The sequence below is a fragment of the Lactuca serriola genome, chromosome 1, assembly GCF_051521515.1.
Source record: "Lactuca serriola cultivar US96UC23 chromosome 1, Lser_US96UC23_V15, whole genome shotgun sequence".
NCBI classification, from domain to species: Eukaryota; Viridiplantae; Streptophyta; class Magnoliopsida; order Asterales; family Asteraceae; genus Lactuca; species Lactuca serriola.
In genome coordinates this window covers 159,915,815-159,929,616 of record NC_136408.1, presented here as the reverse complement: position 1 = coordinate 159,929,616, position 13,802 = coordinate 159,915,815, and the positions used below count along the sequence as shown (strand labels likewise).

The following is a 13,802-nucleotide window of genomic DNA, read 5'->3' as shown; positions in this document are numbered from 1 at the left end:
CCCCCCTAATTGTGGCTGTGACTTTTCCGAATTTATTGGCTCCGAGTCTCTTTCTTGAAGATGCCTAATAGCCTAATACGGACATACAAGATTTCTTGATAATGTAGCCCACGTCCCAAACAAAAGTTGTAGGGAACAATGAATCGAGACAACAACATTTCAAATATAAACAACACCGGAATATATACATTATGATATATTTTCATCCTAAAAACACATCTTGAGATTCGGATTTATATCTATCGATTAATTCACAAATTAATTTAATCCTCAATTACGAGACAATTCATCATATTCCAAACTTCTAAACATATTATTTGTTTGTGGTGGCTAGAAAATCAATGAAAAACGACTTATATCACCAATAATCAACAATTAAATTGGCCTAATTACAATTAATCAATAGAAAACATCTGCAGATTTTGTGAAAGAATAATTTATCAAGACGTATTGAATCATATCAACGTTTTGAAGAATCCCTTAGTGGCTTTCCTGACAAAAAGTGCTTGATGAGTGCCAGAGCCCTCTTTGGTTGGTAGCTTGGCACCTGGTGACCAGCCCCTAGAACTGTCGCTAATGTTAGATCTCCTTTGTAAACTTGTACAAATCCAGCAGCCTGTCATTAATATAACTTAAGTTAATTCAATTTTTAATCCATCAATTTAGTGGTTACTAAGGGCTTATAGCATCTAAAAAAACGTTCAATTATTATTTATTGATAAAAGGGTTATTAATCTAGTAGTAACTCAAAAGTTGACAACATTGTCACCGTGAAAGCATCATGTGACATGTAAAACAGATACATAACCAAAATGTTAGCAACAAGTAGTGCAATTCACATTGGGATCGAAACTCTTATAATTTAGACTCAAACCTATGACCCTTTTTGAATCGTATCCTAGGGAAAGTTTAAATGATAATTTTACCTCTCCTTGATGAAACCATGGATGCCATTTGGTTTTTATAGAAAGCTTCATGGAATTAATGGAGTACTTGGTTGAGGTAATTGGTACCCTCGCATCGGTATCTCCGCTGTAATACAAGTAAAAGAAGGTTTCATATGCATTTGTTACACATAGAGCAAACTAGAAAAATGGCAAATGTGTGACAAAACAAATGTGTCGCTAGTTGTTTTTGTCATTAAGATTCAAGAACACATTCAATATGGACAAGTTTACAAAAACTAGACAAATGGTTGAAAATATTTGGCATAAATTTGAAATCTATACGTGTTAAATCTTGAATAATTTATATTATATTTCGGTTTCGTAGATTTACCTGAATACCCAAACGCGGAGCTTAAACTTCATGAATTCCCTAAGGAGTGGAATAACTGTTGTGGCGCTATCTACCCAACCTTTAAGGATTTCACTGCATGATTTCGACATCACAACTTTATACAGTTAGATAGAAATTATATTTCACGACACTTCATTACTTTACGTGATCCACAAATGAGTTGTATGTATGCTTCATGTTTTTTTCTTTTTAACTTACTAAATTAACGCGTATAAGAGTTAATTCTAAGTAGAAAAAGTGACAACTTAATACAGAAAATAAGAGAAAGACTCGTTCTCTCATTAAAGTCCAAACACTTTACTAATTTTCCATCAATTATTTTAGTTTCTTAAGATTCCGGCATCTCTTAAAAATATACTTTTAAAATTTATTTATCTAGACACCACTTATTGAACAAGTTCAAAAAAAACAATTAAGGCTGTGTTTTGAATGTCACAGCTAGCTTATTTTTCGAGCTTTTTTATAATGTCGTGTTTGGAAGACAAAAAGTAGCTTATAAGTTAGCTCATAATCTAGCTTTTTGAAAAGCTACATAGACTAACTTTTTAGAAGCTTTTTTAAAAAATTTTCAAATATATTTCTTAATTAATTATAAAAAAAATACTCTTAAATATCATTTTATATATTTCAGCTAGTTTTATCAAACGTTATTTTTTATCGGTTAGCTTTTCAGCTATCAGCTAGTACGTCAAACGTAACATAAATATACCTGCATGGTTCCCAATCATGATTGAGTTTCGTTACATTGGCATGGATAGCCTTCTGAACATCTTGACGATTCATGTAAGCATAAGTGTAGTAGTCACTACAAGGATCAATATTCTTCCACTGTATACCAAACAATTTCATACTAACAATTAGCGACAAATCGACTGTCGCAATAACTTTCTATGGATCCAATAATTTATTGGTTTACAAACTTAATAAATAGAAAAGTGCATACCGAGGTCTTCTTTGGTTTTCTAGTAAGGTTTCCATCAAAGCATAAAGGTGCATAGATGTTGTAGATGTCAAGAGCTTCAATGTTATAATCAGCATCATTTGTAGCGTCAATGCATGTATCTGGTTGTGTGATTGCATTTGGTGAAAAGTTACAATCATTTCGGATTATGGAAGCAGTCTCATCGGAAATTATGGCATGTGATCCGAAGTAATCATACATCCCTATTGTATCTGTCTCATCATTGATCACTGCGTTTCCAATCTGTAAATATAGATTCATTTAAAAAAAAAAATTCAAATTAATGCTAGTAACATAAGTCATTTACTTCAAAGAAATCTTTTGCAATGTCACATATAATTTTATTCTCTTAAGCAAGAGCCAAATGTGACAAACAAAATAATGTTGAATTGTGTATAAAGGGATGATGGCAATAGGCAATTGGCAAGTAGCTCTCACCATGGACCATGTTCTTTTGTGACTTTATAATTAATGAGCTTTCTAGGAAACCATAAGAACATATGACCACATAACATGCACCATGACCCTACCCTAAAATGTAGTTTGGAAATTGAAAACCAGTAGACCATAGTTGCCTTTATAATAATAATAATAATAATAATAATAATAATAATAATAATAATAATAAAATAAAATAAAATAAAATAAAAAGTAGAGAACATAGTTGGTGGGAAAGAATTGCTGTGACATTAAAAGTTTGCATTTGTTTGGATGAAAGACCTTTGATTGGACAAGGTGTTACCTAGAACCAATATGGTAATTATATCGGGTTTTCTTTTGAGTGACTGGTCCTTTTATTTATAATAATTTAATTTCATTTTTTGCTTCCTTAATCGTTCTGTTGTAATAATTTAGTTGAAAATTGAAAATGCTATTTAATTTCAAACAGATTACATGTAAAAGACGTATTTCAAAACCAATATATAGGAGTTGGGCCAAGACGTTCCATTTATATGAATACTAAATGATTACCAATATTTGAAAACCATATCCAAATTTTTTTATCTTACTTTACTTTTCACAAATTTAGATTTAATAAATTATTTTACAAATTACTAAAATCCTTGTAATGAATTTTCAATATGATACTTATAATGTTTAGAGCATCCATAATTTATAGTTTAATGACCAAAATGGTTGAATGCAGTATACTACTTAGACTATTTTTGGCGTACAAACTGAAATGCTAGTTTTTAGCTAAAAAACTAGATATTTAAATAAAAAGCTAGCTAATAGCTAAAAAAACTAACTGACAAAAAATGATGTTTGGTAAAACTAGTTGAAAAGCTAGCTGAAATATATAAAATGACATAAAAAGACATTTTAAATGAATATATTTCTATAATTAATTAAGAGATATAATTAAAAAAAAATTAAAAATTTTCTAAAAAGATAGTCTAAGTAGTTTTATGAAAAACTAGCTTTTAAGCTACTTTTTGGATTAACAAACATGATAACATATGAAACTCGAAAAATAAGCTAGTTTATCAGCTAGTTGTGACGTGCCAAAAATAACCTTAATTGACATAAAATAAAATAAATCAATCATAGTCGGATAACACATGCCGTTCAAATGGATATAAATTTCAATGATTATTAAACTGCTTAATAAGATAAACTTTTATAATAAAAAGTTATAGATAAATAATTAATTTTTATAGAAACATGTTCTATTGAACTTACCTAAAGTTGAATGTATTATAAAAAAAAACTCTCAAATTTGCATCTAAAATGAAATTATGCGATGATTAGACTATATATTATGAATGCCACTAACACAATTGAAATTTCTATTAAACTAAGTAGTCTATTGATCCAATCATTTGAACCCACACATTTAACCAAACGTTTATGATGGACCACCTTTGACCGGACTTGTTGAAAAGCTTTCGATAATAATAAATCTAAAATTACAAGGTTCGAAGAATACTTACGAGGATCCCTTTAAGATTGATAAGGGTTTTGTTTGCGATCAAATTGTGGTAAATTATTGTGTGGGCGAGTTGAGGCACATAATGTCCTGCATAGCTCTCTCCCGATAGATAGAACTCCCTTCCTTTATACTCGGGAAATCTCTCTAACCAATTCAACAAGAACACATAGTTATCTGCTGCGGTTGATTTATCACCACCTTTCTTATAATCTGATGATGTGTTAGAATATGAAAACCCTACTCCCGCAGGTGACTCCAAAAACAAAACGTTTGCAGCTGAAAATTACATAAAATTTGATATAATTATCTAAGCAATTTAAATCATTTGCAAAATTTATTGATGTTAATCTTTACCATGATTCCATGAAAATTTGTTTCTGTAAAGAGTTTTGCCATCGCTATTAACTCGAAATGGTCCGAGCTCTTGCATTGCTCCGTAGGCGAGTGACGAACAACCCGGCCCTGATACATGTCATGTAATCGAACATTTAACGAATATAAACATTTATGCAAAATTTCAATAACAATGTTAGATAAAAATTATTAAAAGTGAATGAGACAACAAATTACATTTCTATATCATAAAAAAGATATATAAAACAATATGAGATATGAGATTGTGACTCCCTTGAATCTCTCGATTCTACAAAAAAAATAGATGCCCTTCATATCATCAATTCATCATCTTGAAAATAGCTCTAAAAACATGTATTTTTTTTATATTAAACAAGAAATGTTTTTTCATAAAACAAGCAACAACTAGCCAAAAGGAATAAAAATAATTTCATATCCGGTCCAACCCGGTTCAGGCTCATGTACAAGCTTAAAATATGATGTATTTATTTGCATGTGCATGTCATGTGAAAGAGTCACTAGGGGGTAATGATCATATGCACATGTGACACTGTCATTCCACCATGTCCATAGAAATGATTCCACAGCATGATGATCTGTTTATTATGTGGTATTATTTTCTTCAAACTATTATAACTTTTGGAACTATTAGCGACAAGTGATGTGTGGCTTCATTTATTTACGACAGTTTGCTTGTATTATTGCCATCAATATGGACACAAACACAAGCAAAAGCATAATAAATAAACTCAAGATTCCTTTTGATAAATTATTAGTCATCTCTTGGATTATTAATTGTTTAATAGTTATTCATCTCTTGGTTTATTAATTGTCGTGTCCTTTCATAATTGTACGCAACTGCTGCCACTAGTGTCTAAACAAACATGAAATGACATAGAACCTTCCACACATGTTTGAGAGAGAAAAGAAACTAATAACCCTTATGCTTTCTTTATAATTTATTAGTTAGAAATTAAATATATTTTTTATTTTTTTCAGATAAATCCTTCTGCCCAATTAAACAGTGAAATATGTAATATTTAATGAAATTTAATAATATTTTATTATATTAGTATAACACATATCATCATTTAATTAGATAGAAAGATTTATAAGAACAGTAGTAAAATGCTATTTAATTTTCTTTATCTTCTTTTTTTACATCTTTTTTTTAATTTCAAGGTTTGTAATTTGAATTTTTATGTTTTTTTTTGTATATTGTATTTTTATTTTAAGTTTTTTTAAAAAATGTTATGTTTAAATTATTTATTTTGTATATTAAAAAAATAACATATCAAATGTGGCTATCCACCCCTACAAAATGGTAAGTTTTGGTAAGAATGTGACAAGTGTGATATGGTATTTACGTGGACTTAACTTTATAAAACATTTGATGATAGATAAAGATAGTTATGTAATGAAATGAGAAAATAATGAATTGATTAGTATATCTCATTTCATATGTTCGGTATGATGAATTTAAAGGCAAATGAAGGGAAGGAACTATGTAGTATACTAATCGATATAAACATAATGAATTAAAACAACTTACAGGTATATTTAATTGATTCGAAGTTGTAGAATAAATGAATCAAACATATTATTTGTAATATATAAATTTTTTTAACCATTTGAAACTACATCTATGGTCGGTTTGTGGATTTCTAAAGGCTTTTTTTTTAATATATAACAAAATTGATTAATACTTCGATAAAAATTCGACACCTAATATATTGACGGTAATTATATTAATGATTGAAATAAAAAAAAAAATGTTTATTTCTAAATAATCGACGACCTTAATTGTGAAGAAAGTGGGAAGCCACATGATTTCAAGGATATTAATGGAACGACGAGTGATTACTGATCGTTTTTTAAATTTTTTTTATTAATTTTAATTTATTATTATTATTATTTTTTTTCCATCGAAAATTTCCGTGTACATGAGAAAATATTTCGGGCCCTTTTAACGACACAGGTATGTATGATCGGATAGCCCTGGCCCCTCAAGTCTCACTAGGGATGAGCAAAAGGACCGAACCGGCCGGAACCGGCCCGAACCGAACCGGACCTGGGAACCGGCTTCGGCCAAAATCAAGAACCGAACCGGCCCGGCGGTTCTACCGGTTCCGGTTCTACCGGTTCCCGGTTTCTACCGGTTCTTGTCGTGTCTTCAAATGTTGGAACCGCTCCTTGAAAAATAGCATCATACGGTTCCGGTTTTTGCCGGTTCTACCGATTCCGGTTAAATCGGTTCCGGTTCCTACCGGTTCCCGGTTCCAAAAATCCACAAAAATAACGTCCCGGTCCCGGCCCGACCGGTTCCATCGGGTTCCGGTTCCGGTGCCGGTTCCGGTTCCGGCCGGTTCCCCGGTCCATATGCTCATCCCTAAGTCTCACCGTGATTACATTTAACTGAAAATAATATTATTTTTGAAAATAAACTTGAATTAAAATTGAATATACCATAAAATAATTTGTATATAAGTATGATTTATTTCTTTTAATTATATATTAGAACTAATTAGCTAAATTGTTAAAAAAAAAGCTGTTAAAAAATAATAATAAATTAAATATGATGGAAATTTAAAATAATATTATAATAAATTATATTGTATTAATATTAAAAAAACAATTTCGTGAATGGCGTCTACCAGATCAATCTCTTCCCTTCATTTTATTTATATTTATATTTTTGTTTTTTTGCCCCCACATGCTTGGTGGGTAAAAATGTCAATAGCTTTTTCTTATGCTCAACCTTTTTTTTCGATAAGTTTACCTTTTTCCTTAAAATAATTTTATACATATTATTTTAGTTCTCTATAATATTTTTTGTCACTGGTATTTTGATATTTCATTAATACTGAAAACTTATTTCATAAATAGTAATCCGATTTATATATCTTCTGCAATACCTATTTATTTATTTATTTATTTTATAAACCTTTTTATACTTTAAAGGGCGTTTGATCTCTTATTTTTATTTTATTGTCTCTCGTTTTTTCTCATTACACCAGTTGTGGGACCCATTTATTATATTTATTAATTTAAAAAAAATTAAATATAAAAGTCAAAATATTTGAAACCTTTAAATTTATAAAAAAATAAAAAAAATAATAAATTATTATAATAGAAATATTTTTTTATCTTTTAAATTTACACAAATAATTTAAATAAATAAAAGAAAATAATAAACTTTAACTTTGAAAATTTTGAAATAAAAATGTAAGTTCATTAATGAAATCCATTTACTACTACATTTATTACAATTATTATATTAAAATATTATATGAAATTTAATAAAATGGAAAAACTTATAAAATGACATTTGAAAAAGAAATTAATTCAAAATAAATAGAAAATGACATTTGACAAATTAATGAGAATGTGACAAATAACAAAAAGATCTTTATTTATTAGAGAAGATTTTTTCATTAGGAATTAAAAATTAATTGCAAAGTTGGTCATATACTTGTCCTTTTATGATCTAGATTTTTGGCACATCTTTTAAAATTTTATTTCCATGTTAGTCTTTCATTTTTTTCATTTTATATTTTTGGCTCTTTTTACACTTTATTTAATTCAAATTTCTTTAAAAAAATTCTAAATTTTTTTCTAAATATTTTATTATATATTTTTTAAAAGTTAGGATTTTTAAAATTAGTTTTCTACAACTTTGTTTTATATGAAATCTTTTTATAAAATTTGTTATTTCTATGAAATTTATTTTCCTATAAATACATTTATATTCGTTTTATATATGTAGTTTTAAGATATCTCCATTCCTAAAAATACTTTTTTAAATTAGTAGTCTATTTTACAAAATTACACTATACATATTTTTTTTTATAATTTTAATCATTTTTACATATATTATTTTTATATATTTTTAATCTTTTTATACAAAATTAGTTTCCTTTACAATTTATATTTTTATAAACATCTAAAAAGTTCTTTTAAAAATCAATAATAAATTAAATATGTTGGAAACTTAAATTAAAATTAAAATTAAATATATTATTAATTAATTTAGAATAAGCACCACAATTCTAAACTATTATTAGACTACTCATAAATCTAATTATGTTTCCAAAGACTTAAATCTATAACCTCAAAGAATGAAGACAACAACAAGAATTTAGGCTAGAAGTTACTTGTAGAATATATATATATATATATATATATATATATATATATATATATATATATATATATATATATATATATATATATATATATATATATATAGAGGTTTAAACATTTATCACATCTATTTTGTGTATGTTTCTGGGATAGAATATACTAACAAGAATTTAGTAAAAATTAAATTATTATTTAATTAAATAAAAATATATATTAAATAATTTCCAAAATTATATATATATATATATATATATATATATATACACACACACACACACTAGTTTATAACTCGTGGAAACCACGGGTTTAAAACTAATTAAATTTTCTTAGTAAAAAAATCAAAATTATTAATGAATTATTTTAATTAAATTGTTAATTAAGAGATTTTTTTAGTTATATATAATTATAATCATTAATTTAAATAAATACATAACCATTAAATTTTTATTAATCTTATTTTAATGTTTATTTTAATGTTATTAATTTAATGTAATTATAATGAAAATTTTAAATTTTGAAATTTGAAATTTAGAATGAATAAGTCGACAAGTGGCATTATATTAATTAGGGGACCTAATAAAATAACACATGTCAAAAGGAGAATAAACCTATTTTTTTTTATTAGAATAGGGAGATATATAAATTGATATCCATAATTATAAATTATTTTTTATGAAAACTAATTAAATTCGTAATTAATATCAGAAATAATATTTTTTTAGAATAAATTGGCACCAAGTTTTTCATGTACGAGTTCGTGTTTGTTTTATTGATACACTCACGCAAAAAAAAAAAACAATAAAGTTGTCTAGAACATTAAAAACAAGACTGTATTATAGTAGAATGAGATTTTTATTCTACAAGAATAAAAATATATTATAACAGAATGAGAGTATATTCTACTAAAATACACTCTCGTTCTTTATATTCCATACAACATTGTTGTATTTTAAGTAAGTGAATCTATAAACAAAAGACGAACTCATACATTATGAATTTAATTAGTTTTCATATAAAAGAGAATTAATATAATGGATATCATTTAATATATATTAAATTATAGAAATAATTTGATATCTATCTTTATTTAATTAAATAATTATTTAGTTTACTAAATTATTATTGGTGTATTGTATCACATAATAAATATAAAAAAAAAAACATGAACAAAAGACGAACTCATACATTATGAATTTAATTAGTTTTCATAAAAAAAAATTATTGTTATGGATATTATTTAATATACATTCAATTATAAAAATAATTTACTAAATTACTATTGGTGTATTGTATCACATAATATATATATATATATATATATATATATATATATATATATATATAGAGAGAGAGAGAGAGAGAGAGAGAAAGAAAAAGAGAGAGAGATTAGTTTTCCATATATATATATATATATATATATATATATATATATATATATATATATATATATATATATATATATATATATATATATATTATCGTTGAAGATTTGATGTACCACATGTTTGAGGGCATGAGTGAGTGTGTATTTGATTTTTTATATGCTAATGATAATGATGGGTACATGTAATAACACCCACAAAAAATGTATAAAAATGTGTCATTTCTTTCTATTGTGTCAAAAAAATATATTCGTTATATAATATAATTTGTGTTTCAATTTTCCGTGGATTACGACATACTTGACACTGTGTTATCTTGAGCGTACGTTACAACCTGACAATTTACAATTCAATATTAATGTTCAAATATCTAAAATATGCAAGTTTTATTATATTTTTTATAAAATGAAGGCACTGATTGAGGCGATGTTTGCAAATTAGTACACGGAAGTAGGTGTATGATGTTGGTTCGTCCTTGAAAAGACAAACACTCCGTCAACTCCTCAACCTTCTTCACATCATTATGTCTTTTCTCTTTAGGTTATTTAATTGTATATCATATACAAATAAGTAAGTTAATAACACAGAATTTAAAGCAATTTTCTCTTTCACAAAAATCTAAGTTTTATGATTTATAAAAAATTATTTATAAATTAACAAATGTCTCATAAATAACGACATCACAAAGCTAATAATTGAAAGTATTAATCATAATGCTATAAATAAAATTTTGACGTCTAAAGCGGACACAACGCAAAACCTGAACCTGTAAACATTACTTTTAGAAATATGCATTATAATTATAATAAATTATAAACAAATTATGGATACATGTCACTTTTAAACTATCTCCCTTTCAAAAATCAACAAAAATTACATAAAAGCCCTTTAAGTGTATCCACTTAAATCTTATCTTAAATTATATCAACCGGTAAATTTATAATTATATTCGATTGATTGTCTTTCACTTTTCCTTTTCCTTTTTTTTTTTTTTTTTTTTTTTTTTGTATAAGTCAAGTTTCCTATTAGGTGGCAGTTATTAAATTTTTTTGCATCATATATATATATATATATATATATATATATATATATATATATATATATATATATATATATATATATAGAGAGAGAGAGAGAGAGAGAGAGAGAGAGAGAGAGAGAGAGAGAGAGAGAGAGAGAGAGTCAAATACACTCTAGCCTACACTTTGTCCAACCTTAGCACCTCCGGTGGATAGGGAAAATGATATCACATGACATGGTACCATAATTTTAAACTTTCAAGGATTCTTGAAAAGTTTCAACACTTTTGGGTGGTTTTTCTATATCATTTCTTTTTGTAAAACCACTTTTCAAATCGTATCCGAAAACATAAAAGTCCATATAACTTATACTATATAATACTAACAATTTATCGACTACTTTATACCTATACAAAATTCAAATTCAAGATAGATAAATAATTACCTCCATTAAGCCAAAGAAGAAGTGGCAAAGTCTCCTTAGATTTTTCAGCTTCAACAAAATAATAGTAGAATGCTCGGCCAGCAGATTCGTTCACGGTGACATAGCCACCATACTGATCAAATTTCACGTAAGGTTGGCCAGGCAGTTTCTCGATCTTATCCTTCGCTTTTAAACCTTCTTGAGGAAGAACTACTCTTTCTTTATGTAAATGTTTTGGGTGTTCGAAATGGCTTGTGTTTACAGAAGGGTTTTTTGAGAGCTTGGCTTTGTTGAGTCGAACAAGAGAATGGAGCTGTTTGTTCGCATGGGTTTGATGAACTAATACTGAAAGGAAGAGAGAAAGAAAAAGAGCTAAAAGTCTTTTATTCGCCATTGTTGTCTTTCTCTAGAGCGAGAAAGTTGGAAAGAGAGACGAGATAAGTTATAATGGTTTAGGGTTCGGATCGAGACTGTGTGTTGATTTTATATGCGAAGAGTATGGTTGACGTCTACTTGTGATACGTACATGTTGGTCTCAACTACTTTGAATGATAAGGGACAAGTTTTCCTTTGGTTAATGGGCTAAAATTGAAGGACTAGTAATATATTATCGTTTATTTGTTTATTGACCTGTGTAACTTTTGTGTTTTTTATTATTATAAAGTTATATTTTTATTTTTTCATTCGAAATGTTGTATTTAATATCCGATTATGTTGTTATATATTTTTTTTATCTGGACATAATTATTATTAGTACAAAAGGGCATGCAGTTACAACTTTACTGAAACAAGTCTGACATATTTTTGATTATTTTAGTAGATAAATGTCACTAATCAAATTCTTGTATAGTTTTAGCTACATTTTTTTATTGATTCACATGACTTATAAAGTATTTCGAAACATTTGGCCACGATTTAAAATAAAAAATGTGAAATTTTACTTGTCACGATTTAAAAATGTGGTAGTCATCCAGAATATTTTTGTAATTGTTTTTGTAAGAGACCGTAAAACATATATGGTCATTTGAAATAATTATATATGTATCTAAATTATAGTGTGAACTAGTCATTTGAATGTGATGTGACTAAAAGCTAATACAAATGGTGACATAGATTATTTTGTGTAGCCCGTCTATATTAGCAATTTAGTAAATGAAACAAAACTATTATCCATAAGTATTTTATGGTAGTCCTTTAAATTTTTATGTATCTCTAAAACTAAACAATAGTTGCACTAAAAAAATATTAATGTTAGCTGTTTATGATCACAATTTAATTTGTTTATGTATATTAAAAAGAGTAAATACTACTGATAAAAGAAAAAAGATGTGACTATAAGTAATTTATGGTCACGGTTTAAGGTAAAAATATGTAAGACTATAAGATATGATCTCAAATTAAGGGAAAAAATATAGTATGACTCACATTTACGAGGCAACTACCGATGTTAGCGGGGACTTCATGTAGTATGTGAGCGAGAGTAGAAGGAATCCTAGAAAGAGAATCTACAAAGTTTAGTTATATGTACTTGTTTGAGCATCTATCTAGGTGTTTGTTAGAATGCCTAAGTTGTAGTGGTGTGTAGTGACTTAGGAAGCTTGAGAAAATTCTTGGGACGAAAACAGATAAGTGAGGCATGTAGTATGCGCTCGTTGTACCAAAAGCACATGATACATGCAGGGATCAAGAAGAGTTGCATGATTACTAAGTTATGTGCATAGATATACCTATGAGTTTTAAATTTATAACCTAACAAAACTTATCCACTAATACTGTAATATCCGAATTTCCAGGTATATTATTTTAATTATTTAATTTAAGAATTATGAAGGGACTCGACGAGTTGGTGTCTCAACTCGTCAAGTAGGGTCGCGAATTGTGACGTGGATTAATGAGTGGACTCGACGAGTCAGCGCTGCCGATGGAAACCCAAATTTTCTCAGGCCTGGGCCTATTTAAAGGCACTTATATCCTCCATATCACCGCCCATTAGTGTTCATTCATCCCATGAGAATAACCCTAGCGTTTATTGTGAGCAAGAGAGGGAAGGAGGCTCATTTGAAGTCATTTTCTCAAGAGGAAGAGCAAGGTTCTTCAAGGATCAAGGAGGAGAGCTTGTAGATTTGTTTCCTTTTCATCTCAAGCTTCAGATCTAGGTATAAAGCTCTTACCTTCTTTGTTGATTGATTAGATTCCATGGTTGTGAGAATTAGGGCTTGTATCACCTTTTGATGGGGCTTTGGATCAAATCCCCTTTGTGAGCTTGTGCGATAGATCTGGACCTTGT

The 13,802-nt window shown here is 27.7% G+C and overlaps 1 protein-coding gene across 1 annotated transcript; it reads right to left on the bottom strand.

The window, feature by feature from the left end:
- Window positions 1–258: 258 nt before the first annotated feature.
- On the bottom strand, window positions 259–11,990 carry SCPL40 (serine carboxypeptidase-like 40). The gene is made up of 8 exons (XM_079037969.1): window positions 11,537–11,990; window positions 4,548–4,655; window positions 4,195–4,469; window positions 2,243–2,503; window positions 2,009–2,127; window positions 1,279–1,371; window positions 927–1,032; window positions 259–616 (listed from the first exon to the last, which is right to left on the bottom strand). Exons 1-8 carry the CDS (start codon window positions 11,907–11,909, stop codon window positions 461–463), a joined length of 1,491 nt encoding a protein of 496 aa, XP_078894095.1. The 5' UTR covers window positions 11,910–11,990; the 3' UTR covers window positions 259–460.
- Window positions 11,991–13,802: the final 1,812 nt, after the last annotated feature.

Bases quoted from the DNA above. Each gene is read 5' to 3' on its own strand.
- SCPL40 (XM_079037969.1), bottom strand. From the start codon at position 11,909: ATGGCGAATAAAAGACTTTTAGCTCTTTTTCTTTCTCTCTTCCTTTCA. The intron at 4,656-11,536 runs GTAATTATTTAT...GACATGTATCAG, and splicing joins TCTTCTTTGGCTTAATGGAG to GGCCGGGTTGTTCGTCACTC. The intron at 1,033-1,278 runs GTAAATCTACGA...CTTGTATTACAG, and splicing joins CTCCGCGTTTGGGTATTCAG to CGGAGATACCGATGCGAGGG.